A 27,243-nucleotide genomic window follows, 5' to 3' on the forward strand; every position below is an offset into this window, starting at 1 on the left:
TCCTCTTCTTCTTTTTATTTTTTCCCGGAAATTAAATATGCCTTCTGTTTTGAGTTTTAGCATTATTTTCTTCCTAACCAAACACTGCCATAAACGGAAAACGCAATAAAAACAATAAACGGGCCACCCAGTCCTACCCGTGTGTTAAAGTACAAATTCAGATTTCACGGAAGGGAACGAACCCTAAGTCCGATTCTGCACTAGCTATAGAATTTGTGGTAAGTGCTAGACCTTGTTGTTATTATTATTATTATTATTATTATTATCATGTTCATCTTATGATTATTTGATTCCCTTTGTTCACAGCTCTTCCTGTTTGTTTGGTTGCCGAGAAACTGGAGAAAATAAAAATAAAAGAAAAACTAGTATGATCCATTAAGTTGATTTATTTATTTTAGGGCTTAGTGGCAGACAACTCGCCATCCCAATTTTCCCCAGTTTCAGACGAATTTATACGGATAATACAATTTTCTGTCACTCTTCTCTCTGTGTAATTTTTGATCTGATTGTGTTTCGACTAAATTCAACTGATACAACTGATTGTGTTTGACAGCAGAATGGATTTAAAACTTGGCCTGACCTCACTCGTAATTCAACTTTAGGTCAGAAAGTTCATGAATTGTTGTATGTGGTCTTACGATTTTATGATCAGGTTGAATGATGTTCATGGTTCCGAAGCGCTAGTATTGCCAGCATCTATATGTTATGTATGCACATAGACAGAATCAGACATATGTACATGTATATACAGTTATACACACATAAATACTCCATGTAACAAGAGAGGATTGGTGAGAGTTAACAAGCTACCTTGGTCCTGATGTGCTTGCTTATATCTAAATGTGTTTGAGTGAAATCGTGATGCGTGGTAATGAGGAGAAGAAGAATGGCAAAAAATCATATTGATCGAGCGCACACACATTTGTTTTAAGTTAAAATAGTGGTGGGTACTTGTGTGCGCAGAAATATCTCCAAGTTCGTCATGAATGCTGATATCATACATGCCCTATTATAATGGTGAACTTGACTTGGACTTGAGTTGCCAGGAAATGATACGGTATTGCATAATTTCACTTTTCTGCGATTTGTTATTTTTTATTACCAAGGCATATTTACAGTGATCTAGCCTGTACTGTGGTTTGACATAAACTCCTGCATTAATATGTATATATGCATTTCAAATGAAGTTATCTGATTTTTAGGTTTTATAGCTTGTATATTCATCAATAACATTCAGATTATTGATATCTAGAAGAATTTTGCTTGAATTCAGGCTTAAGGTTGATTGTTTCTTGTCATGGATGCTCAAGCAAAAAAGAAGGCCTTGTATCGTGCTAAATTGAATGCACAGAAGCAGAAGCGCATAGACTCTCCTCTTGTGAGGTAATTGGCTGTCTTTATGGTATATGGCATTTCCTCCAATGCAGCATTAAAACCACACAAGGTTCTAATTTCTATGCCTATACAAGATACATATAGGTAACATTTAATACTTGGCAAATCTAGTAATTAAGCAACATATATTCAAAGAAAGAAAATGAAAATAAGGAGCTATTTTTCTGTCTATCTTGTTAATGACATCTTATGTTTGAGGTGCTGTTTTGTGTATCATCATTGTTGGATAACTATTTATTTTGAGAAATAGCATCCAGTCCAGACTGCCTTGGTTACAGGACATGCCATATTTTCATTTTTAGAAAAGTAATTGTCCTACTCCCAGCACAAGTCAAAAAATGAAATAAAAAGGTAAAATAAAAAAATAAAAAATGGGGACACGGAATAATGGAAAACATGACTGTAGCTGGACACATGAAATAAAAAAGATAGGCTCCTACCAAGTTACCAACCAGAGCTTGACATCTGGCTTGCGGACAGGACGATCACGCAATAGAGTTTGGCTTAAGAAAGGGATGAAAACACGGCATGATGCTTAGGTTCACAGAAAGGCCGTTACAGTTGTGGGAGCTGTGGAGCATAGTTGAACCACAGTGATATAACAGTATGGTCTTTACTGTGGTCTATATAGCAGAACAACATGACCCAACTAACTTTAAGATAATTTATGACATTGTCATAAACCATGTATCATATTACGGAGGGGGCAGTTTTATGACAGTGGTGTTCATGGTGTAGTGCTAATTGTGCTGATACATGATCACAAACTGGAAATTTGGGTTTGTTGAGACATGGTAAGTTGGGCAAGCCGAAGTGGGAGGAGTCACACGAGATGTCTGCAGCAGTCCAAGCGTATGGATGCAAACTACCCTTGGTTCTCCTTGCACCGCGATAAGGTACCACAAGTAGGACATCTGGTGAGCTAAGTGTGTTCATTGGATACGATATGCCCAAACTATATGGAGTCTCCTATAAATTTGGGGGGTCAATCGGAAAGTATTCTACGGTATTGTCTCTTTCCTCCTAGTTACGCTACCCTTTCTTCCAACCTTGACTTTCCTAAGGTCCCTACCTTGGCAAACTCTTGAATCACTTCTCTCCTCCTTCTGATAACTCGACTACCCAAACACACACAATAGTGTTAAACTAGAAATTGGTTTGGTAGAGGCATAGATATTTTGTTACTTTTTAGGAAGTCCCATAAATTAGGTGGAATTCATTGTAAGCATGCGGCTAATAAGGAACATCAGTATGTTATCTTAGAATTCGCTTTCAAGGAACCCCTATCTCTTACAAAACTTGGTCTGATGATGGACTGTTTTAATTAGGATTGGAATCAGGTCATTTGCTCCTGTCATTTTTAGGAGTTTATTGTTTTAAAACATGTTTATGTTTGTGCTTATGCATCCGCGTGATTGAGGCAGTTCCTTTTAGTAAGCAAAATACTGTTATTCTCATGAAAATTTTATCATTATCTATTATCCGCAATGATGGATATGCATGATCAAGATATTCTGTAGTGTACGGAGGTATGAGGTCTGCAAACTTTTGATATCTCTACTCACCCCCCCCCCCCCCCCCCCCCCCCCCGGCCTCGTGGTCTTCCTGCAAACTTCTATCTTTAGTTAATATATTTATTATATTGGTTCTTTAAATGCTGAGTCGAGATGATGACATGATTTTTATAACTATAATTATTTGGGTGAAGGTTCTCATTGCATCCTTTTTGTTTTCCTTTCCATCTTTATGCATATAGGTACAATGAATCTGATCAACCAGTATGTAGAGTTTGTGATGTTGTTTTGAAGTCCGAGTCCCTTTGGCCTGCACACCAAGCTTCTCGTAAGCACCATGAGGTAATACTTTACTGGTCCAACCGTATGACAGCAACTTTGACACATAAGCACATGCATTGCCATCTTGCAAAATATTGTTGCGCACTTAGTTTTTTTCCAGTAAATTTGTTGCATGCTTAAATACCAGGAGAATATTTTCATTTACTATTAAAATAAGTTAAACTGCATATAATGTTTAAAATTTAACACATGCAGCAAATTATGATAAATACAGGCATCTTTGTGGTTACTGATTACTAATCTGCAAAGTACTCTTGACTCTACATGACAGCCCTGAGCCTCCCACTGTTCCATTGGGGCCACCTTGTGTCTTGCTTGGCTAGTACAACCTTTTTCAAGTCAACTCAAGAAGCCTTAATAGTTTGGCCTAACATTGGTGGTAAGCTGACAGTTTTGAGGAATGTCCAACCAACTGCTTGGCTGATGCCTTGTGGAAATAATACTCATCATGAAAATGACGCCCCGTCTATTTCTCTTAGTAAAATTCTCATTCCTTACAGAAAGGGTATTTATCTTGTGGACATTTCAGAAGGAGATGCACTAATTTAATAGTTATAGCTGGAAGGGTATTGTTTCTTGAGACCTTTAAGAGTAGGGTTTTTAAATGTGTGCCGGACAAATGGTGTCTTTTGGAGATGTGATAGGTCACATAAAGGCATTTCTTTTGGAACCCAAATGTTTAGAGAAAACCTCAAGCATTGGAAATTCATCAAGCCTCTTTTGGTGTTGTTCTCTGATGGGGTGTTATTTGTATGATGAGTATATTTGGAGGTATAATAAAATTGATTTAACAGTACTTATATTTCTTAGATCAACTGTATTTGTGCATGAGTTTTTATAATTGACAAAGAACATTGAAAGTCCTTGCTTTGATCAAAGTATTATTATTTGGTTGAATTATGGATTCGTAAAACCTTGGGACCCTACTTGTTTTATATGTTGTATAAAGCTGACAGCGGAAATGTGGACTGATTACAAGTGTATCCTTAGTTTGCTTCCACCCTTTTGGGTCATTAATTTGATCCCTGGACATCAATTTCTTAACGTGAGCAGGGAATAATTTTGTGATGTGAATTTGATTCTTGATGTTTACCACCTTTAAATTATCTAGTGGTAATTAGAGATGCAAATGAACCGAGCTGTTCATGAACAGCTCGGGCTCGGCTCGTTAAAAGTTCGGCTCGGGCTCGTTCGTTTAGTAAACGAGCCGAGCTTGAACACATTTTTGGGGCTCGTTTAGTAAACGAGTTAGGCTCATTTAGTAAAAAGTTTATTTATTTATTTTTAAAAAAATTCTATACAATTTTTTTAGCCCATATAATATAAATTCAGTCCAAACTGTGTGTTCAATAGCCCAACTTTTTTCTTCATTAAGCCCAAGTTCTTTTAAATTGAGCCCAACTCCACTAACCTGTTAACCCTATCATCACATATATATTATGTATGTATCAACCATTGATTACATTTGACTATTTGAGATAAGATCCTAAGTTCCCACATCCAGCCGCAACAGATCTCGCAGTGACCTTCTTCCTCTCTTGCGCATCCTTCTTCCTCTCTTGCTGGTCGGCTCTCTAATCCCTTTCAATTCAACACATTTTCCTCTCACTCATCAGTGACGTTATCCACAGATCTCTGTCTCTCAAATCTCTTTCTTGAGTTTCTTTTCTCTTATGAGGTCTCAATCTTATTTTAGTGTTAATGGGATTAGAGGAAGATGCATAGAATGGCGTTCAATGAAAGAAATGCAGCAATGGATTCATGGATTCCATATTTGATTCGTTGAAAACACAGATCTAAAGCTTTTTTTTAATATTTTTTTTTTCCAGGCGAGCTCGAGCTTGCCAAAATTCTGGCGAGCCGAGCTCGAGCCAGGTTTGTTCAGGCTCGCCCGAGCCCGAGCCCACTCCTGGCACTGGCGAGCCGAGCCCGAACATGGTAAAGCTTGGCTCAGCTCGGCTCATTTGCAGCCCTAGTGGTAATCTTGTGGTTTTGAAATAAGGTTCGTGGAGACTGGGATGCTTAGGAGTCGTTTATGGGCTCTAGTGCTTCAGGTTTTATGCCTTTTGGTCAGCTATTGTAGAATTAATTATGTTATGCGTTACATGTGGGGTTCGATAGATACACTTCAGTACTCAGTAGCACAATTTTCATCTTTGTTGTACTATAATATAGTTGTATATATAATTTTTGTTAGTCAAGTATGCAATTATTAGTATAAAAATAAATATATTGATCAAAGTACAGTTTGATGCATATGTACTTGTGTATATTGCTCGTTCTTCTCCATGTTCCTGTCCTAACTCTAATTCAAGAATCATTGTGTCAGCATATGTTTTGGCCTTTTTGGCTTCGGCTGGTCTGTTGTTTCGGGATGCGTTCCCCTTTTGAATGCTTTCTAATACATATTTACTTAGCAATATATATATATATATATATATATATATATATATGTTTTGTACTTTTGACCCGTGTTTATTTTTGCAACTTTGAATAATCTTTCAAACAGTATATCAGGGAGAACATAGGGGGAACTTTTAGAATATAAGTGTGCTAGCTACTTTCTTTTTCAATATGTACTTCAATTGTTCAAACATTGCTCCAACTGTTTAATTGCTTTTGTAGAAGACTTTATGCCACTATTCTATGTGTAAACCTTAAGTTCTTTTGAATTTTGTTTGCTGTTAGTATTATTGATTGAGATGCTTATATTTGGACAGGCGATTAGTAAAGTTAAAGCTAATGCTGCTGGGGTAACTCATGTTAACAATGTAAAAGCTGAGCCCCCTGTAGAGCTGCGTAAACCGAAACCTGTAGATACTATGGAGTTGCAAAATGCTAAACCAGAACCCTCCACAGGATTGCCTAAACCTCGGCCATCATCTGTTCTTCCGTCAGATTTTTTTGATAATCAGGAGAAAAAGAGGCAAAAAGTTGGTAAGAATCTGTCATGGACATTTTTTTCTTCTTCTTTTAAACAACCCCCTGTAGATTAGCTGCAGAAAGATATTATAGCTGTTTTAGTGGAGGCCTAGTGTAACAGGGTTAAGTAGTGAGTGCTAAGAAAATCATTCAATTCTTCCATAAACAGAATGGGAATAATCCAGTGGAATTGTGGGTGGTGGTAAAGGCCTTTAATGGTGTTGCTACTTCGTCATTGCCTCTGCCTTTGGGCAGGGTAATGGGAGTTCATCTAGCTGCCATGTCTGTCAGCCTTAATTCTTTATTTAAATGTTGCATTCAAAATATAAATGAAATTCTGATTTTTGGGATTTGGGTAAAATGCATGCATAATATATCATTTAGACTTTGGGGATTTGGCTAAAATACATGCATAATATTTCTAGAGTAATAATTTATTTGACTTGACATATCTGCCAAAATGAAAATTGTTTATCTAACTTCATAATGTTTCTTGGAATGGATGCTGCCAAATTAGGGAATCCTGATTCTTACAAAAAGGTAGGGGTTTCTGCTCAAACTCAAGTAACTGAGCCCCCGGACTCGGATAATAAGATGGATGGATTTTCTAGTGCCAAGGTTGTAGAGACAAAAGCTGATGAAATTCAGCCAGCCATGGAACACACACAAACATCAAAAGTCATTGTTGATTCAGAAACCAAGCAAGTGAAGGGAGCTCTCCCTGAAGGCTTCTTTGATGACAAAGATGCTGATCTACGTGCACGTGGCATTACACCTGTTAAGCTAGATGCCAAGTAAGTTACTTTGTGTACAACCTGCATCTTTTAATGTTCTCAATTTTCCTTTAGTTATTGTTTTCTTAAAAATGCAATAGTCCACTTGCCATATTAGTATGGTCTACATCTTTTCCTCTTTTCTCTTAGTTTCTTTGCTTCTTTTCTGGATTGTAGCGTTTCTTAACTTTCCTTTCCTTATTATTATTGTATCTAATTTTATTTTATTTATTTATTATTTTTTTTTTCAATGCATTATGTTTCATATAAAAATTTTGATATTTAATTTTTTTTTCTCACATTGTTTGAGGAGGAGGGTCTGAAAATTTGCGTTGACATCTACTTAAATGATAAGAGTTCTAAGTTGTAAAGAGGCCCATGAATTGATCATCATCATCCTGATTATCGTTACTGTATGCTTCTTTTATTTCATATTTATCAATTAAGGAATTTGTCAGGTACATTGCCCATTGGTTTTGTTCAGGGGAATAGTGGCCAATCTTAATATTTCAGTTCATCTCGATTTCTCAAATGGCTAGTGGTGGTGGGGTTTGGTGTTTGATGTATTGTGGTAGCAATCATGTGAGGGACCAATGATATATATATGTTGAGCTTTACAGTTATATTCAGTTCTCCATGAAGAGATATGGTGAGGATTTTATCAAAGAAATTTTATTGCTAGAGGTGGAACTTGGAAGTGGTCAAATTATTGTTTAAAATTGGAAATTTCACGATAGAACCTGAGGAAGTTGGATAGTTGCAGGGTTGTGCAAGGTCTTCACCTAGGTTTTTGGCAGTTGCCTGGTTGGATGAAGATTACTATTTCTTCTATTATTTCCCAAAAGAGACTTTTTCCATCTACTGGCTTTGTACTAGTTTTTTGTTTGGTACTTTAGGAATGCTTGAATATGATTTTCTCTTCTTTAGAGGAGGTTTCTTTCATCTTTCAGAGACATACCGTATAGTTGTCATATTGTGTGATGATTTTTTTTCCCCTGCAGTAAATCCATCGTCAATTCATTAATGGGAACAGTTGAGTGACCATTTCACCCCTAATAACAATTAGTGAATTTTGTTATGATTTTTCCATCTTTTTAGTGATATGCATGAGCTGCTCTTGCCTGAACTTCAAATGGTCAGGTCTAAGCAAAGTTGATGCAGTAGTGCTGCGTATATTGTGATTTTGTGAAAGATCCAATAATGGCCAATTGTAGGCCTGTATTTGTGAAGGCCATAATTCATCCCTCATCAGATACGTAGATGTGACTGCTGATGTGGATAATTTGTTGGGTATCATTTCCAAAATTTTCTTCTCTTGAATCAAACTGTTGAATTTGGTCGATTTAGGATCAATCATTCGTTGCAGCTGTTTACTCTATACATGCCTTTGGTGGAACTCTTTAAGATACTTGTGTATTGGGAATGTGCATTGGGCAAGAAATTGTTTATGCTGCTATGGTATGATTAATAAGTTGTTTGCATGCTTTAATTTTCTGTGGGAACTTTATTTAATTTTTTAAATACTATAGTAACAGATGAGGGTTTTTTGTCTGATATAATAATTGGAACCTATTTATTTTGTTATAAACTTTAGGTCAATTTTATAGTGACTATCTTCCCATATTTTTCGTCAAAATACATTGGTAAATGGGTAACATTTAACATAAATCAGATTAAGGATTAGAATATATGATTAAGGTCAGTTGATTAAAATTAAAAAGCCACTACATTATAATATCTCAGGTGTATCCGGGAACCTTGACTCAGAGCTTGGTTGCATGTGAATCTAATATCATTACCACCTCTTTCTGTGGCCTCACCAATACAGTGATCTTATTTTACACTGATGCAAGACATGCGACCTCTCGTAGGAAAACATAAGATATATATGTAGTTGTGACCCAGGGGAAAACAAATACATGTAGTTTTGTATTATTAGCCTGCTGTGGTGCATTGGCAGGAGAATTCGTTGTTATTTCACAATGTTCAGGGACATTCAAGCCCTTGCTAGAAACCACAGTGGAATTTATAGTCATTTAGCAAAACTCTGACTCCCATAGTCTGGCATAATTGAACTCTATGATGCAATATGCTGTTGTGCCTTTTTGAGTCAATTCACAACTTTTCCCCAAATTTTCTATATGTGTAATTACATGGAACAGGGCATAACTTGAGTTTTTGGCAAATCCTTGTCAGAGATGAGTACAAAGAATTTGCAAAATTGATCCAGGAGGACTTGCAAGAGGTGGATAACCGCTTGGAAGAAGAAGAGGTCAGGGCTATCTTCCTGGACCATACCATGAGGGTTATCTACAATTGAGATTTCTATCATTAATTCATTGTTGCATTTCTGTTTGCAGTATGATGCAGCTGACATGATAGATGAGGCTGAGCATTCGGAGCAAAAGTAAGTTCAGAATGGCCAAAAGTTAAAAATAAAAATACATTGTTATATTTTAATCTCATCATTGAGCTGTTAACCATTTTTTTATGTTCAGTTGTCAATTCTCCTTTCCGTTTCTGCAGGACCCTTAAGGAAAGAATGGAGATGTGGAAGAAAAAGAAAATGGAACTAAAGGCTGCAAGGTCTGCCACACACAGTAGAGGTCCTGAAGTCAAGGGCAAGGAGTCTAGGCATGAAGAGTCATCAAGTGATGATGACAGTGATGAAAATTTCACAGTTGATTGGAGGGCTAAGCGTTTATAAACACTTCTTCCATATTGCTGGTGGTTCTCTCTCTCTCTCTCTCTCTCTCTCTCTCTCTCACCCGTATATGAGTGGTTTAGAGAAGTGCTTCTCCATTTCTTGTAGCACATTGCACATTTGCAATGTTCTTTACAAGTTGTTGACAATTGTGTTTGCCAATGTGGTTGCAGATTGACGGTATCAACTGAAGCATTTGTTTGTGCAAGATCCAGATTGTTTTATTCAAACGCCATCTGATGCAGCAGGAGCCTCGACTTTTCTGGGAATCGTCTTTACCCATCAAAGGAATGCTCAAACGAGGATTAATTTTTTTTATTTTTTGTATATGGAGCATGCAACCGAGCAGAGATGAACCTGTGAAAGGCTCGAGTAACTACTAACGGAGACTTGTATGCTGGCCTAGTTAAGCTCAAGCCTGCCCTCCGATGTTTGTTTATACTTCTACCATGCCAGTAAGGACACGACTCTTCCTTCTTAGTTTTGGTTATAGTTTACTCACCAACAAATGAAATGAATAGAAGTTAGGGTGGTCGTTTTTTCACCATTTAATTTTGGTGTTCCTATGTTCGAGAAACTTTTTCTTTACAAATGACAGTTTACCCGATTAACGCAGTGGTGGTACATGTGAAATTGTTACCGTTTGTGTTTACTTCTGACTCGATGTTTGGTAAATCTGAATTATACTTGTCGCATTGCAGCTGATACATTTGCTAACTCGAGCTTTTCTAAAATAGCAAGTCGTCTTTTGGAACTGTTTTTCTGTTTTTGATTTTGAATAATTGAGCGAAACACGTGTGATTTTCACCATGATCATGAATTTGTTCCATGGTTTTGTTTTCATATCCTTCTTATTTGTTGTAATTCTTTTGATTGATTTTGATGAATCAATGGGGGTATATGAACCTTGTTAGCAAATGATCTTAGGAAAAAGGAAAAAGTCTAGTCATGTCTATCCATGCATAGTACAAGAATGAGTCACTGCTTTGTCACCTTCAGCTTCTCTTAAAAAATATATAGAACCATGAGAGTTTTATTATATTTATATACTGACATTTATATAATTAATTTCGATTTGCTTGTTTTTATTATTTTATGATCTGTTCTCTGCAGCCGCCAACTGGGTTATTAGGAAAACACCCTGACGGGTGACCACTAAAAAAACCCTAATTACTAAAAAAATCACTTGAATCAATGTTTGCATGATATATATATATATATATATGTATGTATATATGCATGTGTGTATGTATATATTGTGTTGCGCTTGCTTGCTTCCAATTTGTGTAGGTTGAGTTGATTGTTATAGGCGTAAGAGAGAGGCCAAACTACAGCTGGTGTCACAAGGATAAGGCGTTAAGCATAAAAGATGGTTTTAAAGTTGGGCCAATATTGGCAGAAATCTGGTCAATCTCGAACAACTTCACGTTACAGCAAAGGATTTAGACGCAATAAAAAACGATTGAAAATGGGTAACCCTATTTTCATTCTAAATTTTATTTTTCTTCTCTCAAGTTAAACCAAACGAAAGAGAGATCATACCAACCACACCTAATAGTGCAGTGATATTTTTTCGCTCTAAATTAAGAAAAAAAGACAAAGTGGTTTTAAAGAAAATTTCTCAAAATTCTGTTAAATTTAGATTTTATTTAGTTGAATTATTTTAGGGTTTTCCTTACCTATTTTAAGCTGAGAAATAAACTTTTATAAATACAAAAGACAAGGAATACATTTTTTAGGAAGCTAGTTTGAGGATAATCAATACCTATCATTTATTTCTAAGATTTGATCAAATTTGGTTAGCGTATCAGATAGGTTGACTAGACTATAGTTGATATTCACAAGTATAAAGTTGTATATTTAGTAACTTAATACGTACATATATTAATATATATATATATATATATATATAATTTGTTATACTGATTTCGTGATATAATTAAGTCTGGTTAACGCTAGGTTCATTATACTAATTAGCTGTATTATATTAATTAGCATATAAGCTGCCAGATAATGTATATTGACTTTCAACTGAAATGGCTATATGGATATGGACATCTGTTTGAAAGACACAGGTTGTCTGGTAGCAACATGTTTCATCATTTCAATGGTATTAAAACACTTCAACGTTTGATTATTTTATTTTATTATTTTTTATTTTTTATAGCGTAAAGGTTCAGTGCCTTTAAGGAGATTTGAATTTCGGATCTAAGCTTTTGCCATTAAATTATTTTTTGAAGTTACGTGAACTTTGAGAACATCAATATTTTGGTTACCTGAACCTATCATCACCCATCACAAGCTTTAATTTAGTGCGTGGTTAGCATTAATTTACTTGATCTTAAGTAGGATAGATCATCAATTCATCAGCAACTTGGTTAATTTAATTTTGATTAAATTTTGATTAAGTGGATTTGAACATCAACTATTTGTTTGAGTCTGAGGTTTATATATATATATATATATATATATATATATATATATATAGTATTTATTTATTTAAACAGATCTTGGTTTGTGTCACTTTGGATTTCTTTTTTTTTGTAATTAAATAAGATTTTTAATTTTTTATATGGGTGACTGATTGGCAATGCTCCAACCAAAGAAGCCAAAAGTGGAATGCCAGAGTTTATACAAAAAGGTTAGATGTTAGGTGCATGTTTAGCCACTAAAATTGTTAATAATCCGCCAGAGACATGACACTGGTTCTTCTTCCTTTCTGAGCCACTACAATGGTGCATTTAGAGTTTATATACAGATTATCTTACTACTTCCTCATATTGTTCCTATATGTATATATATATATATGTATATGTATATATATATATATATATATATATGCATGCATTAATGTTGGATGTAATGACAGTGCATGAATTTGAGCACATTTTGGATGCACATCATCTCCTGTTCATCACCCATAATTGTTTTCATCTTAAAAGTCTTAGAATCAATAGCGCAACACACTAAAGCTACAATTATAGGATGGATTTTTGGTGTCTGGAATCGTATATAGTATATCGAGTGTGGGTTTGAATTCTTTCCGTTACTTGAATCCCATCCGTATCATGGGACTGGTAGGAAGGAAGGTCTTCCAATCTGAAGACCTTTTAAACAAACGGAAAAAAAAAAGAAGAGACACAGCACACCTTGTTCAAAACCAAGGGTCATTGTCCCTCTTTTTCATAAAATAAAAAATGAATAAATAAATTGTATTGTAATAACTAGTAGTTGTCAATAATCTTAATTAATGAGAAGTAATTGCATCGATGAGTGTGTGAGACCTAGTTGAGTCACATGAACACCATAAGTAGGCATGGATGCATTTTTAATTGGATTTTGTTGGTCTTAGGCATGGTAATGTAAATTTATTTTAGTTAAAAAATGTCATTGTGTTTAATAAAATGCTTCAAACATTAAAAATGTTAATCAGGTTGGATTTAATTAATTTGGGATCTAAAGATTGACCCTACATATACTACTTCTTATGCCTAAATCAGAATACTTTTATAATCGTTGAATACTATGGTCTTAAGATATGTATCATAAACTTAATTAATTATAACAAATTCCAAGTTAATTATAATTAATTATCTTTGCTTCCAAAACCAAGTTTGCAAACCATTCTTAGTGGGGGAGCACTATACTTTCTTTTTTTTAAGTGCCAACTTGTTGAAACAATTTGAAGTTAGTGAAGATATATAAAACTAGCACTCTTCAATTAACTTTTATTTTAGCTGAACCACAAATTTATCAAAGCTCCAAAAAAAAAAAAAAAAAAAAAAAAAAAGCCATCCATTCACCAAGTTGACACTATTGGATCATTTAATTTTCAAGCCCTTCTCACCACACCAAAATTAAAGTAGGCATCGTGAAAGATTCCAACACGCGATTTTTAGAGGTGCATCATTTTTTCATAACAAATTTGAAATTTTAAATATGCAGTATTATTTAATAATTTAAATTTTTAGGCTAAAAAATTAGCATCCGAAATTAGTTAGGCCCGTTACATAAAAACTCCATCACGTGCTCCAAATTATTTTATTTATTTTTATTTTTTATTTTATTCTCAAGATTATGTGAGAGCTAGTCATGTTTGGATAATTGGAAAGGAAAATGATTTACAAGGTGTTAAATAAGTCAGCGTTGATTTAAAATAATAATAAAAAGAATTAAGGACGAAAAAAACCCCTTGTTATACAATAGACGTGTAAAAAAACACCCTGTTTAAAAAAAATACATATAACTCTTATATTATCTTTTGAGCAAATTGCTCCTAATCAATAAATTTGACCAATTTTTTTTTTTTTGTCTAAAAATTCCAAATTTGTAGCTAGTGCATGTCGAAGCTGGTCGGGTCTGTCTGAACTGCTGCTCGACGTCACCGGAGCAATAAAGAATGTGACCTTGCTTGAGCCTCTGGTCACGTTTGCATAGAGTTGTGAACCGTCACTGGTTGAAGCTCGGCGCCGGAGTTAATGGAGGTTTTCCGTCATCGAAAAATGTTTTTGAAGCTGTTATTGTCGATTCTGTTGCTTCGGTTTGAGGCTCTACTCCCGCCGAATTCAATGGAGACTTCTAGCTCGCCGCCGACAGTTCGCGGTCGTCTCTGATGCAATTCAACCGGAATTGCTTCACAGCGGGTAGGACGTCTTCCTTGCCGACTATTCACAGTTTTTGCACGCCGTTCCTCGCCGCTGATGTTCCAAGCTTAGCTTCACCGCCGCTGGACCAGGCCGTTTCAACGTCGGCATCCGTGCTCCTTGGTCAAATAATCAGCGTCGACATATGAGGAAAGAGAGTGGAGATAGAATATGAGGAGTGAGATGAGAAATAATTACGGGGTATTTTAGGCATTTTAATTATTAGATTGATAAAATGTACGGCTTCGCACAAATTAAAATATTACTCCCTTTGTTCCATCCTAGGTCCGTGTTTAAAAGTTGGAGTTTTTAAGGAAACATGCATTTAATATATTGTCTCATTTTATTAGCCCTTTTAAAATTACCAACTTGTCTCTTCTAATTTAAATATATATAGTTACACAATTTGAAATTTTTTTTAAAAATAATAAATAATGATGAAAATATAAAATTTATTTATTTTGACTTTTTTACCCATTTCACTTTTCATCCAGATTTGATATGGGCAAGTATTTCCTGTAAAACTTACCTGGTAAGCTTGTATAACAACTCAATTAGAAAAATAAAAAGTAAATTACATTAATCTGTTTTAATGTTTAGACAAATTAAACATAGATAGAATTACGGCCAGGTTAATGTAATTTATGTTATTGTCTTTTCATATAAAAGAATGATTAAATTATTATTTTTATAAAATTTGGTCCAACAGATATGTTGTAAATAAAACAGTAACTAAGAAATAAAACATTAATTAGCATGTCACTGAGCACACACTATAAAATTTAGGAAAGATCTAAATAATAAATATTGTTTAGGATTTGTAATTTATCTATATAAAAAAATTAAAAATAAAAAGCATGCCCAATGCACTCAAGTTTTGGTGGAGATTCTCCGGTGAAATTACATTATTGTTATATGAAAATGAAATGAATTACAACAGTAAAATTATGATGATATTTTATCATTTTCATGAATTAGCCCTGCAATACGTGCGACAAGGATTGAAAGAGAGGTAAATTGATCATGATGAAATTCTGAAAGATTGTGTGTGAATAAAATCCTGAAAGGTTGTTTTATGCACTAAAGCACCAGTCAAGTCACATCATTGATGCAAAATCAAAACACATTTGGTTTCGCATCTTCAAAATATAAAAAGGACAAGATATTTATGGGTGGGTTGTCCCTACTCATTATTGATTGATGTGTGAGATAAATGTAAAAATAATTTGTAATTACAAATTTAAAAAATTAATAATAAATAAGAATAAAATTTTTAAAAAAAATAAATTCAATCACAGTCTGTGATTTTTTTATTTATCATTTTTTAATTATGTAATTATAGAGATTACCATAATAACAAAAAAAAAAAATCCAAGACCAATCATACTATTATATTCTTATGATAAAAGTTCTTAAAATTAATAGAAGCACATACGGACCTATTAAGTTATTAGTGGCGGGCATTGAAACTTTTTTATTTACAAAATTATCATAAATTTTGTTAAAATTTAAAAAATGCTCTCACTCAATCTTTAATAATAGCTCACTATATATATATATATATATATTATTGTTGTTGTTCCCTCTAGAGAAATGTTTTTTGAGTCCGAATAAAAGAATAAATGTAACAAAACAATGTGAAATTTTTTATATAATTTTTTATTAAATAGTAAATAAAATTTTAAAAAATATTTTATTATACTCCAATAAGAAAATTAAAAAAGTTATTTTATTAATTTTCAATAATAGTAAATAAAATATTATTTTATTATTTTTCAATTATTCTTGAATAGTAAATAAAGAGTCCATTTTTTATTTAAAAAAAAAAAAAAATTCCAAACATATTTTATCTACTGTTTTCTCTTTTCAAAATTCAACAGTATGTTACCAAACTATTTTGGTTTTGACAAAAATAACGAGACAATTTTTCAAAACTTGTCAACCAAAAATGAAAACCATAGCGTTACCAAACAAGCCCTTAGGCCTTGTTTGGTAAAGTTTTCAGTTTTGATTTTTAGTTGTGGTTTTCAATTTTTTTTTTTTTTTAAACAACAACAAAATTCCTTTGGTAACTTTATTTTGACTTTTCATATTTCAAAACTTTTGAAAACTAGTTGCCATTTCCTTCGCAATTCCCACAACTCCAAAATGAAGTTTTGATTTTAGTATTGGTTTTCAGATACTATTATCTATTATTTTATTATTTTTCACAATTAGAGAAATATTATTTTATTATTTTTCAATATACTTGAATAGTAAATAAATAATATTTATTATTTTTAATTATAATTTAAGTACTAAATAAAAGAGTCAATTTTATTAATTTTCAATTATAATTGAATAGTAAATAAATAAAAGAGTCAGTTTTATTAATTTTCAATTATACTTGAATAGTAAATAAAATATTATTTTTCAATTATTCTCTAATAGTAAATAAAAGAGTCAATTTTATTATTTTTCAATTATACTTGTATAATAAATAAAATATTATTTTATTATTTTTCAATTATATTCTAATAGTAAATAAAAGAGTCAATTTTATTATTTTTTAATTGTACTTGAAATTTGAATAGTAATTAAAATATTATTTTATTAATTTTCAATTATACATAGTATATAAAAGAGTCAATTTGAAATAAAAAAATAAATTTACCAAACATATTCCCTCTTTTTTCTTTTCAAAAATTTAACAGCAAAAATGAGTCTAACATGTTTGTACATTATCAAACATGTTTTAATTTGACAAAAATGTGTCAAATGACAGCACAAAAAAATGAAAACTACAACCTTTTCAAGCTGGGCTTAAGTATTTCAAAATGGAAATTGATTGATTTATTATTATTATTATTATTTGTTTGACCCAAAACCTAATGATTATTAAAACTAAAATATAACTGGGGCACCCAAAAAGGTCAAAATAATAATAATAATAATAATAATAATAATAGAGTTTCTATTATTACTATTATTTTTAACACACCATAACAGAAATAAATCTTAGTGTAATAAATGGCCAGTGGATATGGACTGTATATAGTTGAGATGGCGGATAAATATCATCCCACTGCGAAACAGCTCTCCTTCCTCATCCTGCAAATTGCTCGCCACCTTCTCTCTCATCCACTTTCTCTCTCTAAAACCATCATATAAAGTCCCCTGGATCTCCGTGAACTTACATACTCAAGAAACCGTATTATCAAGGACTCATCTTTCTCGTGACTCCAATCTCAAACCTTCTCACTTTTTTCTCAAGTGTCCCATCTCACTGATTGATCAATATATATATATATATATATATATATATATATATAAGCGGCGAAATCTATATATATATACACACATATATACATATACACATTTACAATCGATTCACATTCATATTCAACTTTATATACATATATATACACGCATATATAGTCGATTCATATTCATGTTAAAACAATCAATTAATTTACAGATTTTGTGGCTAATTCGAAGATTTGGGTCTTCAATGTCGAATCATTGAAGATTCAAAGACGTGTTCTGTTCGTTGGTTAATTGATTGATTTGATCGATTGTGGTGGTGATGACTGGGAGGGGACGAAGAGAGGATGAGAAGAATGGGGTGAAAGTGGATGAAGAATATGAAGTTGGGGATCTCAGAGAGCGAATCCAATCGTCGCGTGGAAGCCGATTCGCTTTGCTCACGAACGAGTTCGGACTCAGATCGACTCCGAGGAAATTCAGCACAGAAAATGTGATCAATGGCTTCAAAGGCCTGGTCATGCGTCCTGACAACAGGTATGAGTTTGCTTCTCTCTCTAGATTAGTTATTATCTTCGCCATATCTTTTCTCTCTCTAAAAAGCAGGAAAAATATGCGGCGACACATAATATCCCCGAGTCTCTCCAAAATCCCGGCGTCTGTTTGAGTGAGAGAAGCCCACTTTCCCGGCGAGTGAGACACGTGGCATGCTTTAATTGGCCGATGTTTTTATAAGGCTGTCCAGCCTCCACGCTTTTGACGTGCCGAATATGACTTCGAAATCAAACGGTTCACGATTCACCACCTGTGACACAATCATTATCCTAAACTTTGTGTTTTTTTTTTTGAAGTATATTTTTTTTTATTATTTTTTTCAACTGGGTGGTCCAACTTAAAATTAATAATTTTTTTTTTTTAATTTAGTAATGAATAAATTACTAAATCGTGATCAGAATTTAGCCACCTACTAGCTCAATCGGGAAGATAGGTTCAAATCCTCACACTTACAAAGTAAGCACAACACAATTGCGTCCGTGTGAGTTTATTTATTTAATTAAATGTGTCACACGGTGATATTTAATATAGTTTGAATTTCAAAAGCATAGTATTGTTTTTAGAGTACTCTCTCTATCTGTACTTTGGATAAAACGGGCAGAATTCAAGTGTTGAGTGGGGGTTAGGCTGTGAGTTTCAAACGTCAGGCCTGGCTTGGTCAGGCTGTGTGTTTCAACCATATATACCTTGGGCTTTAAAGCCTTTCTGGAAATAACCATTACTTAATAAGCTTACCTTTTGCATATGCACCCAACTTTTTTAAACAGCTTCGCGCCAAAGGGGGGTGTCAGCCTCTGGGTTTCATCCATTTATATTTTGTCATGTCTTTAGATGGTTGGTTATATTCATTCATTCCTGTGTTTAGAAACCTGATAAAAAAAACTTGGAATTAATGCAGATGGTATCGGGCATGGACGAAATTCATACTGATATGGGCAGTGTACTCATCTTTCTTTACACCCATGGAGTTTGGGTTCTTCAGGGGATTGCCCAAGCACCTTTTCGTATTGGACATCGTAGGACAATTGGCTTTTCTTGTTGACATTGTCATACAATTCTTTGTCGCCTACAGAGATAGTCAGACCTATCGAATGGTCTATAAGCGAACCCCAATTGCTCTTCGGTCAGTTTTTCCCCCTCTTAAATCCCCCAGAATAATTCTAATAAATATTTTGTCTTATTTCATATATATATATATATATATATATATATATATATATATATATTTATTTATTTATTTATTATTATATTTTTTTTCTTTTATATATTGCAGGTACTTGAAATCTAGCTTCATCCCTGATCTTCTTGCCTGTTTGCCTTGGGATATCATTTATAAGGTATACTAGTCTTTCTTCAACTAAAGAGATTTTTTAAGGGCAGTGCCTTGAAGAAATGGACTCTTCTTAAATTATAAAATCTGAAATAGGTGTTATCTTCTCTGTGAATCATACGCTTGGATTTCTTAGGTGTTCCAATTAAGCTTAATATTTCATGGCACAAAGAATTGTGCATTCTTTTGTGTACTTTGATAGGCCATTGCTCTCTCTCTCTCTAGATATGCATACGTTTATGTCTATTCATTTATTAACTTCTCACTTTTGATAGTTTGAGAAAATAGATAGTGAACATGCAGTACAGATATGGAAGCTGATAATAAGATCAATGGTTTACGGAAGTTATGATTGCCATCATTCTTCTTGTACAATGATTTGGGAACAGGAAAGAGCAATAAAATATTATCATAAAATCATTAGCAAGTTTTTAGAAGAATGATAGTCATGGGGCTTCAATTTTGTGTTGGAGTTGAATTAACCACTATTTATATGAACATTTGTGCTTTATTCAAATGCTACTTATATCACATATCATCATAAAAATATAATTTCGCAGGATGATTAATCATGTGAGTCGGCCATATAGATGTTGGTCAAATGCATATCTTTTCCATGTAAAGGCCTTAAAACAGATTTAAACCTGCAGATGTATATGATGCTCTTTCTTTCGTTTTATTCCTTTTCTCTTGTCGTCGGGTGTTGGGACAGAGAGGTGGGTGAGTATTGTTTGGGTGGAGTAAGTTTGTCTCCATTACTGTTCCATCAACAGGTTTAATTTAAGACCAACAAGTCCTATAATGAAGACCGAATCTGTTATCTGACAAATATTGCCCTCATATTTGATTTTGTTACTCCAGATTTTTCTCAATTTTGTTATGCACCATGTAATTCTTTCCATAATGATTGTGAGGCAATCCATGTTAATCAGGCATCTGGAAGAAAAGAAGAGGTGAGGTACCTTCTATGGCTTAGGTTGACTCGGGTGCGCAAAGTCATTCATTTTTTCCAGACGTTGGAGAAAGATACACGTATCAATTATCTGTTTACCCGAATTGTAAAACTTATTGCTGTAGAACTCTATTGTACACATACAGCAGCCTGCATATTTTACCATCTGGCTACCACTCTGCCCCCTGAAGAAGAAGAGTACACATGGATTGGGAGTTTACAATTGGGTGACTATAGTTATTCACATTTTAGAGAGATTGATATCTGGAAGCGGTACATAACGTCTCTGTACTTCGCAATTGTCACTATGGCAACTGTTGGTAAGTTCCTTTCTCCATGAATTGAAGTGCTCATGTGGTGTAAGATGCATGATGGTTTGAGAAATATGATTGTAGCAGGTGTAACTTGTTATGCGTTAGATTTCTGTCTAATTGATACATTTGCTTCCAGAAGCTTGACTTTGATACTCTCATGCAGTATTTTTTATCCTTGGTTAAGTGCTCTCATGCAATATTTCATCATAGCAATGACAAAGATGTAGAAATTCATGGTTACCAGAAAACATATGAGCCAAGGTTTTAGGATTTTGTTCTTTTGTGATGTGTTTTTAAAATAAACTTGATTGGTTTCGAGTCCTGTGAAAAATATAACTTTTTGGTGGAATTAAGAAGTTATCTGGAAATCGAGAATAATAAGAATAGAAAATTTCTGTTTTGATAGCCTTTGAAAGAGAAGGAAATACCAAGCAGAGGGGTTAAAATTTGTGAGAAATAAATGGTCAACTTTTATAATGTTGGAAAAAGTAATTTTATTGAGTAATTATGAAATATAATTTTGTAGTCTTTACTCGAATGGTCTAGATAAGACTTGGAAACTTTTCCGTCATTATAATGTATTGTTTTTCTTTATCGAAGTCTTCTACTTTACTAAAATAAGTGCACACTTTCTGCTACAGGTTATGGGGATATACATGCGGTCAATCTGAGGGAAATGATATTCGTTATGATTTACGTCTCTTTTGACATGATTATTGGTGCTTACTTAATCGGAAACATGACAGCGTTAATTGTGAAAGGATCAAAAACAGAAAAGTTTAGAGATAAAATGACTGATCTCATTAAATATATGAACAGAAATAGACTGGAGAGGGACATACGTGAACAGATCAAAGGTCACGTGCGGTTACAGTATGAGAGCAGCTTTACTGAGGCTGATGCTCTTCAGGATATCCCAATCTCCATTCGTGCTAAGGTAAAAATTGAAGGAAGTCTGTGTTGTAACTTGTAACTCATTTATGTGCATCATTGAAAATACCACAAAATCTGAGAAGTATCTTTAAGCTTGTTAATCTGTACTTTCTGGGATTGTTGACAAATTTACTCTTCTATGCTTCTCATTCTTTTTCTTTTTTTTTTTTTTGGGGAATAGGTTTCTCTCTGCTGCTGTAATATTAACTGCATTAATTCTGATCATATAAACTTGGAATTTGCTTAACTTTCTCTTGGCATAGGTATCAAATCTTTGTGGACTATCATGTGGCCATGACCATGTTAACCACATCACTGACATTCATTTGGAATGCATAACATTTTATTTGGATGTCAAATATTAGAAGTTTCTTTATGTATAACAAAATGGTGGGAAATAAGAACCAATTCTCCTTTAGTTCCTGCTTATCAATTTGATGTCTGCTTCAATTTTATTTTCAATCTTCTATCACACAATGATGAGCTCATTATTTTTGCAGGTTTCCCAATCTTTATACAAGTCATACATTGAAAATATTTCTCTTTTCAAGGGATGCTCTTCTGAATTCATCAACCAAATTGTAAGTAGTCTTGTTGGTTGTTTGCGTGAGTAGATAATGTTAAATGCACGACCAAACACACTAGTATTTGTAGTTTTTACTCTTAATAAAGCTTATGTGGTGTTTATGTACTCTTATCCATTCATCTCCTGGTGTCAACACATGTTGGTCTGCGTATGAAAAAATAAGGCTGCATTTGTTAGTTTACTGAATGATGAATCTAGCTTTGCACTAGTTGATGAAGTTATTCCCATTCGTTTTTCAATTCTTGTAGGTAATCAGAGTCCATGAGGAGTTTTTTCTTCCAGGAGAAGTGATACTGGAACATGGAAATGTGGTGGATCAACTATATTTTGTCTGTCATGGTAGGCTGGTATGACTCCTTATCCTGTTGTCTCTTTATCATTAATTTGTGGGTATTTTCAGGTTTTCTTTTTCTCTTTGCTGTTTAAATTTTTTTTATAAAGCCCATATATTTTTCAGTTCTTCATTATTTATTTATTTTTAATTTTATGATAACTTGTACCGGTCCATCCCGTTTTCGTTATCAAATTTTGTTAAGAGTGTAGTGCATTGACTAGTCCACGTTTTTAGCTTTAATCTACTTATCCTTATAAATGATGCTTGTTGGCTTAACATATATTTGTCAGAATGTATAGTTTGCACATTTAATTTAACTCCAGAATTTTGAATCTTACAATTCTTAAGATGAATGCAGTTAGCAAATATTGTAAATCCGCTGACTCTCAACCCCACTCACTCTTTTCTCTCATTCTCATAGATCACATATTTAAATATTTAAACATCGTGAGATTCAGAACTTTTTTTTGTACAGGAGGAGATTGTTATTGGGGAAGAAGGATCGGAAGAGATTGTTTCCCTTCTGGAACCTAATAGCTCATTTGGAGAAATTTCTATTCTTTGCAACATTCCTCAACCCTATACAGTTCAAGTTAGTGATCTATGTAGGCTTCTGCGGATTGATAAACAATCTTTCTCAAGTATACTTGAGATTTATTTTCATGATGGTAGAAAAATCTTGAACAACCTACTAGAGGTAATATATCTGTCTCTATTTATTCATTGCCTATACTTATGATGTATTCGTTCAATGGCGGTGATATGTAGAAATTCATATGAGAATATGTTGAAAGTTAGCATTCAAAGTTCTTGGGCAGTTATTTTTCATTTTATACACAATTTTTTAGAAATTTCTTGTCTGCTTCAGACAACTAATATATCAGAAGCTGACAGGGAAAAGAAACTAGTCTTCGCATGAAGCAACTGGAGTCGGATATCACATTTCATATTGGAAGGCAGGAAGCTGAACTTGCTTTGAGGGTGAACAGTGCAGCTTATCATGGAGATCTTCATCATCTTAAAAGTTTGATTCGAGCTGGAGCTGATCCCAACAAGACAGATTATGACGGACGATCATCACTGGTATGATTTTATCTTTGGATATTTTAGAGTGTTAGTTCAAGCAGTTTTACTTTCTCATGCCTGTTTAATCATTCTGCTCTATTAAGGCTTTGGCCATACCCCATGTACACCATGTGCTTGTCATATTTTTTCTTTCTGTCTCACTCGATGTTTTTTGTGGTCTTCCTCTTCCCCTTTGGATCATCCTCAATGCGGAGCATGTAACTATTTCTCATTGGTCCCTTGCTAGTCTTCGCTTCACATAATTCAATTATCTTAGTTGATTTTCTTTCATTTTATCACCAATAGGTGCTACTTCAACTATCTCAGAATTCGTTTATCTCTAGTTTATCCTTTGTCACACATTATCTTAACATCCATATTTTGATCATGTTCATCTTATGAATATGCTGTTTTCTAACATTCTGACTAATAACTAACTTATAGAAATACTCTTTCAAATTTAGAGATATTTCTTGTTATTGTTCACAAAATATGCTAGAAGCACTCATTCAGTTAATCCTTGCTGCTTTAACAGCATCTTGCTGCATCCAGAGGATATGAAGATATTACACATTTTCTTATTCAAGAAGGTGTAGATATAAACATTTCAGGTAGCTTTTCAGATGGTTAATTATCATTTCTGTTTGTGGGTTTTAAGTTTTTTATATTTTTAATTTGTTTTTATGTTTCATCCATGTTATAGTAATACATGTGCATGTTCTTTTATACTGAGTAGATAGTTTTGGAAACACACCCTTATTAGAAGCCATCAAGAATGGACACGATCGAGTTATTTCAGTACTTGTTAACAAAGGGGCTTCACTAAAGATGGAAGATCCTGGTAGTTTCTTATGTAAGGCAGTTGCGAGGGGGGACTCAGATTTTCTCAAAAGGGTGTTATCTAATGGCATTGATCCAAATTCCAAAGACTATGATCACCGAACTCCTCTACATGTAGCTGCCTCGGAAGGACTATATTTGATGGGAAAGTTGCTTTTGGAAGCCGGAGCTAGTGTTTTCCTAAAGGACAGGTAGACTTTAATTACCTCTGTATCATGAACAATGTTTATAAGTCTATCCATTTAGCCTTCTCACAGTTTCTTTGTGTTATTTCATCTTAAAATGCAACTTATGACCGTTGAAGATATATTTGTTCTCAAGTGGGCTTCAGTCTTTGTTCTTTTCGAGTGTTACAGTTCTGCAATATAATTTAAACCATTAATACAGGAGCTGATTTTTACTGATTCAATGAAAATAATGCAGGATATATGTATGCACATCTCTCTCTCTCTCTCTCTATATATATATATATATATATTATACAATATATCAATATATATTTTACCTTGGCAAGAAACTCTCACACCTACTTTTTGCCCCTAATGGGACTTGAATCCTAGACCTTCCATCTTAGGAGGTGCTAGAGCCTTTGGTCCTATCTGTAGTTATATACTGTTTATATACGCTCACTTTATTATATATTCCTTTGTCACTATGTAGTAATATATATACCTTTTTTTTTTCTTTTTTAACTGGATATATTAAATCCCTCGTTGCAATATCTCATTTTTGACAATCCAATGCACAAATGTCTTATTAAACATTTCAAATCCATCTTCAGATAAACTTTTACAAAACTGAAAACACTGTGCTCGTCATATTGTGTTGAACCCATACAGTTCCATTCACACCTTTCCTGCCTAATCTTGTGAGAGTAAACTCCATTTAGCTGCATATAATCTTGAATAGTTGATTCAGTTTAGACATGATTAAAAAAATGGATCTGTTTTAAATTTTTTGAAAATTTAGGTTTGTGAATTGGATCCTGCCTGCCAACTTTACCAATTTTATTCCTTGTTCATTTCAGACTTTTGGCATAAGATACTTCTACTCTTGACCAATCTAAACCTTGAGAGACCCTCCCTTGCCAATTTTTAAACCTTCTTGTTTGCCTATTTCACCTTGAGGTCCATATTTTTATAGCCTGACCTCATAGTTTTAATCATATGTCATCATTTTCTTCCCCTTTTTACAGATCATTGCGTGTGCATTTGTATGCGTGTGTTTTTTCATCAAGTAAAACAATGCAAAAGTGACTGGGAAGTCATTTTCCATGTGAAGAATAGGGAAACAAATATACTGATGAACATAGATAACAAAGGCGGATGAGCTACCTAGCATGCTTTTAAATTAGGAAAATCTCCTATAACTAAATATTTTTTTGGCCCATTTGTACTATGCAGATGGGGAAACACTCCACTTGATGAAGGGCGAATGTGCGGAAACAAGAATATGATCAAGCTTCTGGAAGACGCAAAATCTGATCAAATGTCCGAATTCCCTGACTGCTCTGAAGTTGTGTCAGGTATTGCAAAAATACTTCTTCAACTTCTGTGTTTTGCTAACAGAAACTGGTGATATCACCTGAAATATCTATTCCTGCAAATTATCAGGACCTTTTGTTAATTATTTTGTGAAGAGAAAAAATATAAATTAAAGAATCAATGTCATACAATCGTTTAGAAGTGTAATTGTTTTATTTATCACAGCTTGTCACGTCAAGTAAAAATGGGTATTCCTTCTCCAGAGAAAAAAGTGAGGTCTAATTAGGCTTGGCTTGGAAAAACAAGGGCCTTGTGCTGACTAAACAATCCTAAATTGATCTTACTAGGTCACACATAGTTGGATACAAAGAAGTTTAGGAATACAGCTTTACGCCAGCAATGTGCTTAATGTATTTGTTTATGAGGTTTATCATTATTAGTAATCCCGTATAATAATTTCAATTAAATGCAAGTTCCTAAGCTCGATCACGTTAAGTCATGGATGATTATGCTTAAAATAACATTCGAAGAATGCATCACTATATTTCAATTATCTTGTTTTTGATTTAATTCTATCCCTATTTGATTCTGCCACTAAATGGTTATTATTATCAACAACTAATACTTAACCACCAGTTCATGCTTTGCAGACTGTAGAAGATTGTTAGAGTCACCAATATCATACTGATCAAAGCTTATCCCTATGTTTTTTTTTCTTTTTTCGGAACAATAATTTTTTTGGACATTCTTGTTTATGGTTGCTTTGAATTTTTGCTGCTGATAACAGATAAAACGAACCCGATGAAATGCACCGTGTTCCCTTTCAACCCTTGGGATTCAAAGGATCAGAAAAGACCTGGCATTGTGTTATGGGTGCCACACAGCGTCGAAGAGCTGATCAAAACAGCAGCCGAGCAGCTAAACTTTCCTAGCGGTTCTTGTATATTATCAGAAGATGCAGGTAAAATTGTCGACGTGGATATGATAAGCGATGGTCAGAAATTGTATTTAATCAACGAAACACAATAGATATGATGATGCCTACTGTAAAATGTCATCCTTGTAGCTCAGACTTTGTATTATCTTTATATCGAGTTTAAGATGTATGTATATATTTCAGCATGTTTTTCCCTGCTGCATTTCTCAGATCATACGAAATGTTGAACAAATAAATTAAGTGTTTATGATGATCACACTCTAATGTTGGAGGAGTGAGTTTGTTCAAATATTACCTATTATTGATTGAATTGGATTTCACTTCAGTAGATATGAAAAATTGTGTCAACAATCAAGGCATCAACCTTCAAGTTGCAA

General features: G+C 33.7%; 2 protein-coding genes across 5 annotated transcripts; both read left to right on the plus strand.

Annotated features, from left to right (window-relative positions):
* Positions 1-16: 16 nt before the first annotated feature.
* On the plus strand, positions 17-10,355 carry LOC132266397 (protein ABA AND ROS SENSITIVE 1). Of its 3 annotated transcripts, none has more exons than XM_059767248.1 (10): positions 17-218; positions 307-1,057; positions 1,274-1,383; positions 3,152-3,251; positions 5,972-6,188; positions 6,691-6,967; positions 9,143-9,218; positions 9,307-9,353; positions 9,473-9,673; positions 9,824-10,355. In XM_059767248.1, the coding sequence occupies exons 3-9, from the start codon at positions 1,298-1,300 to the stop codon at positions 9,651-9,653; spliced, it is 984 nt and encodes a 327-aa protein (XP_059623231.1). In that variant the 5' UTR covers positions 17-218; positions 307-1,057; positions 1,274-1,297; the 3' UTR covers positions 9,654-9,673; positions 9,824-10,355. The 3 variants fall into 3 exon arrangements, with proteins under 3 accessions (XP_059623231.1, XP_059623234.1, XP_059623232.1); XM_059767251.1 differs by having other exon boundaries at positions 964-1,057; XM_059767249.1 differs by lacking the exon at positions 307-1,057.
* A 6,977-nt stretch (positions 10,356-17,332) lies between these two features.
* On the plus strand, positions 17,333-27,155 carry LOC132266398 (potassium channel SKOR). Of its 2 annotated transcripts, none has more exons than XM_059767252.1 (13): positions 17,333-18,073; positions 18,990-19,214; positions 19,365-19,428; positions 20,354-20,693; positions 21,329-21,624; positions 22,121-22,201; positions 22,455-22,553; positions 23,016-23,237; positions 23,435-23,623; positions 24,141-24,216; positions 24,342-24,636; positions 25,849-25,970; positions 26,717-27,155. In XM_059767252.1, exons 1-13 carry the CDS (start codon positions 17,859-17,861, stop codon positions 26,956-26,958), a joined length of 2,466 nt encoding a protein of 821 aa, XP_059623235.1. In that variant the 5' UTR covers positions 17,333-17,858; the 3' UTR covers positions 26,959-27,155. The 2 variants fall into 2 exon arrangements, with proteins under 2 accessions (XP_059623235.1, XP_059623236.1); XM_059767253.1 differs by lacking the exon at positions 17,333-18,073 and adding an exon at positions 18,529-18,547.
* The last annotated feature ends 88 nt before the right edge of the window (positions 27,156-27,243 follow it).

This window comes from Cornus florida, unplaced genomic scaffold (assembly GCF_030987335.1).
Source record: "Cornus florida cultivar Cherokee Brave unplaced genomic scaffold, ASM3098733v1 CherokeeBrave_3.0.0_Hap2_Chr07, whole genome shotgun sequence".
Classification (NCBI taxonomy): domain Eukaryota; kingdom Viridiplantae; phylum Streptophyta; class Magnoliopsida; order Cornales; family Cornaceae; genus Cornus; species Cornus florida.

What these genes read in the sequence shown, in the direction of transcription:
- LOC132266397 (XM_059767248.1), top strand. Translation starts at nt 1,298, where the DNA reads ATGGATGCTCAAGCAAAAAAGAAGGCCTTGTATCGTGCTAAATTGAAT. An exon ending in ACCGCTTGGAAGAAGAAGAG is followed by an intron (nt 9,219 to 9,306) that starts GTCAGGGCTATC and finishes TTCTGTTTGCAG; the next exon opens with TATGATGCAGCTGACATGAT. An exon ending in GCTGAGCATTCGGAGCAAAA is followed by an intron (nt 9,354 to 9,472) that starts GTAAGTTCAGAA and finishes CCGTTTCTGCAG; the next exon opens with GACCCTTAAGGAAAGAATGG.
- LOC132266398 (XM_059767252.1), top strand. Translation starts at nt 17,859, where the DNA reads ATGACTGGGAGGGGACGAAGAGAGGATGAGAAGAATGGGGTGAAAGTG. An exon ending in TTGTCTGTCATGGTAGGCTG is followed by an intron (nt 22,554 to 23,015) that starts GTATGACTCCTT and finishes TTTTTTGTACAG; the next exon opens with GAGGAGATTGTTATTGGGGA. An exon ending in TCTTGAACAACCTACTAGAG is followed by an intron (nt 23,238 to 23,434) that starts GTAATATATCTG and finishes AGAAGCTGACAG; the next exon opens with GGAAAAGAAACTAGTCTTCG.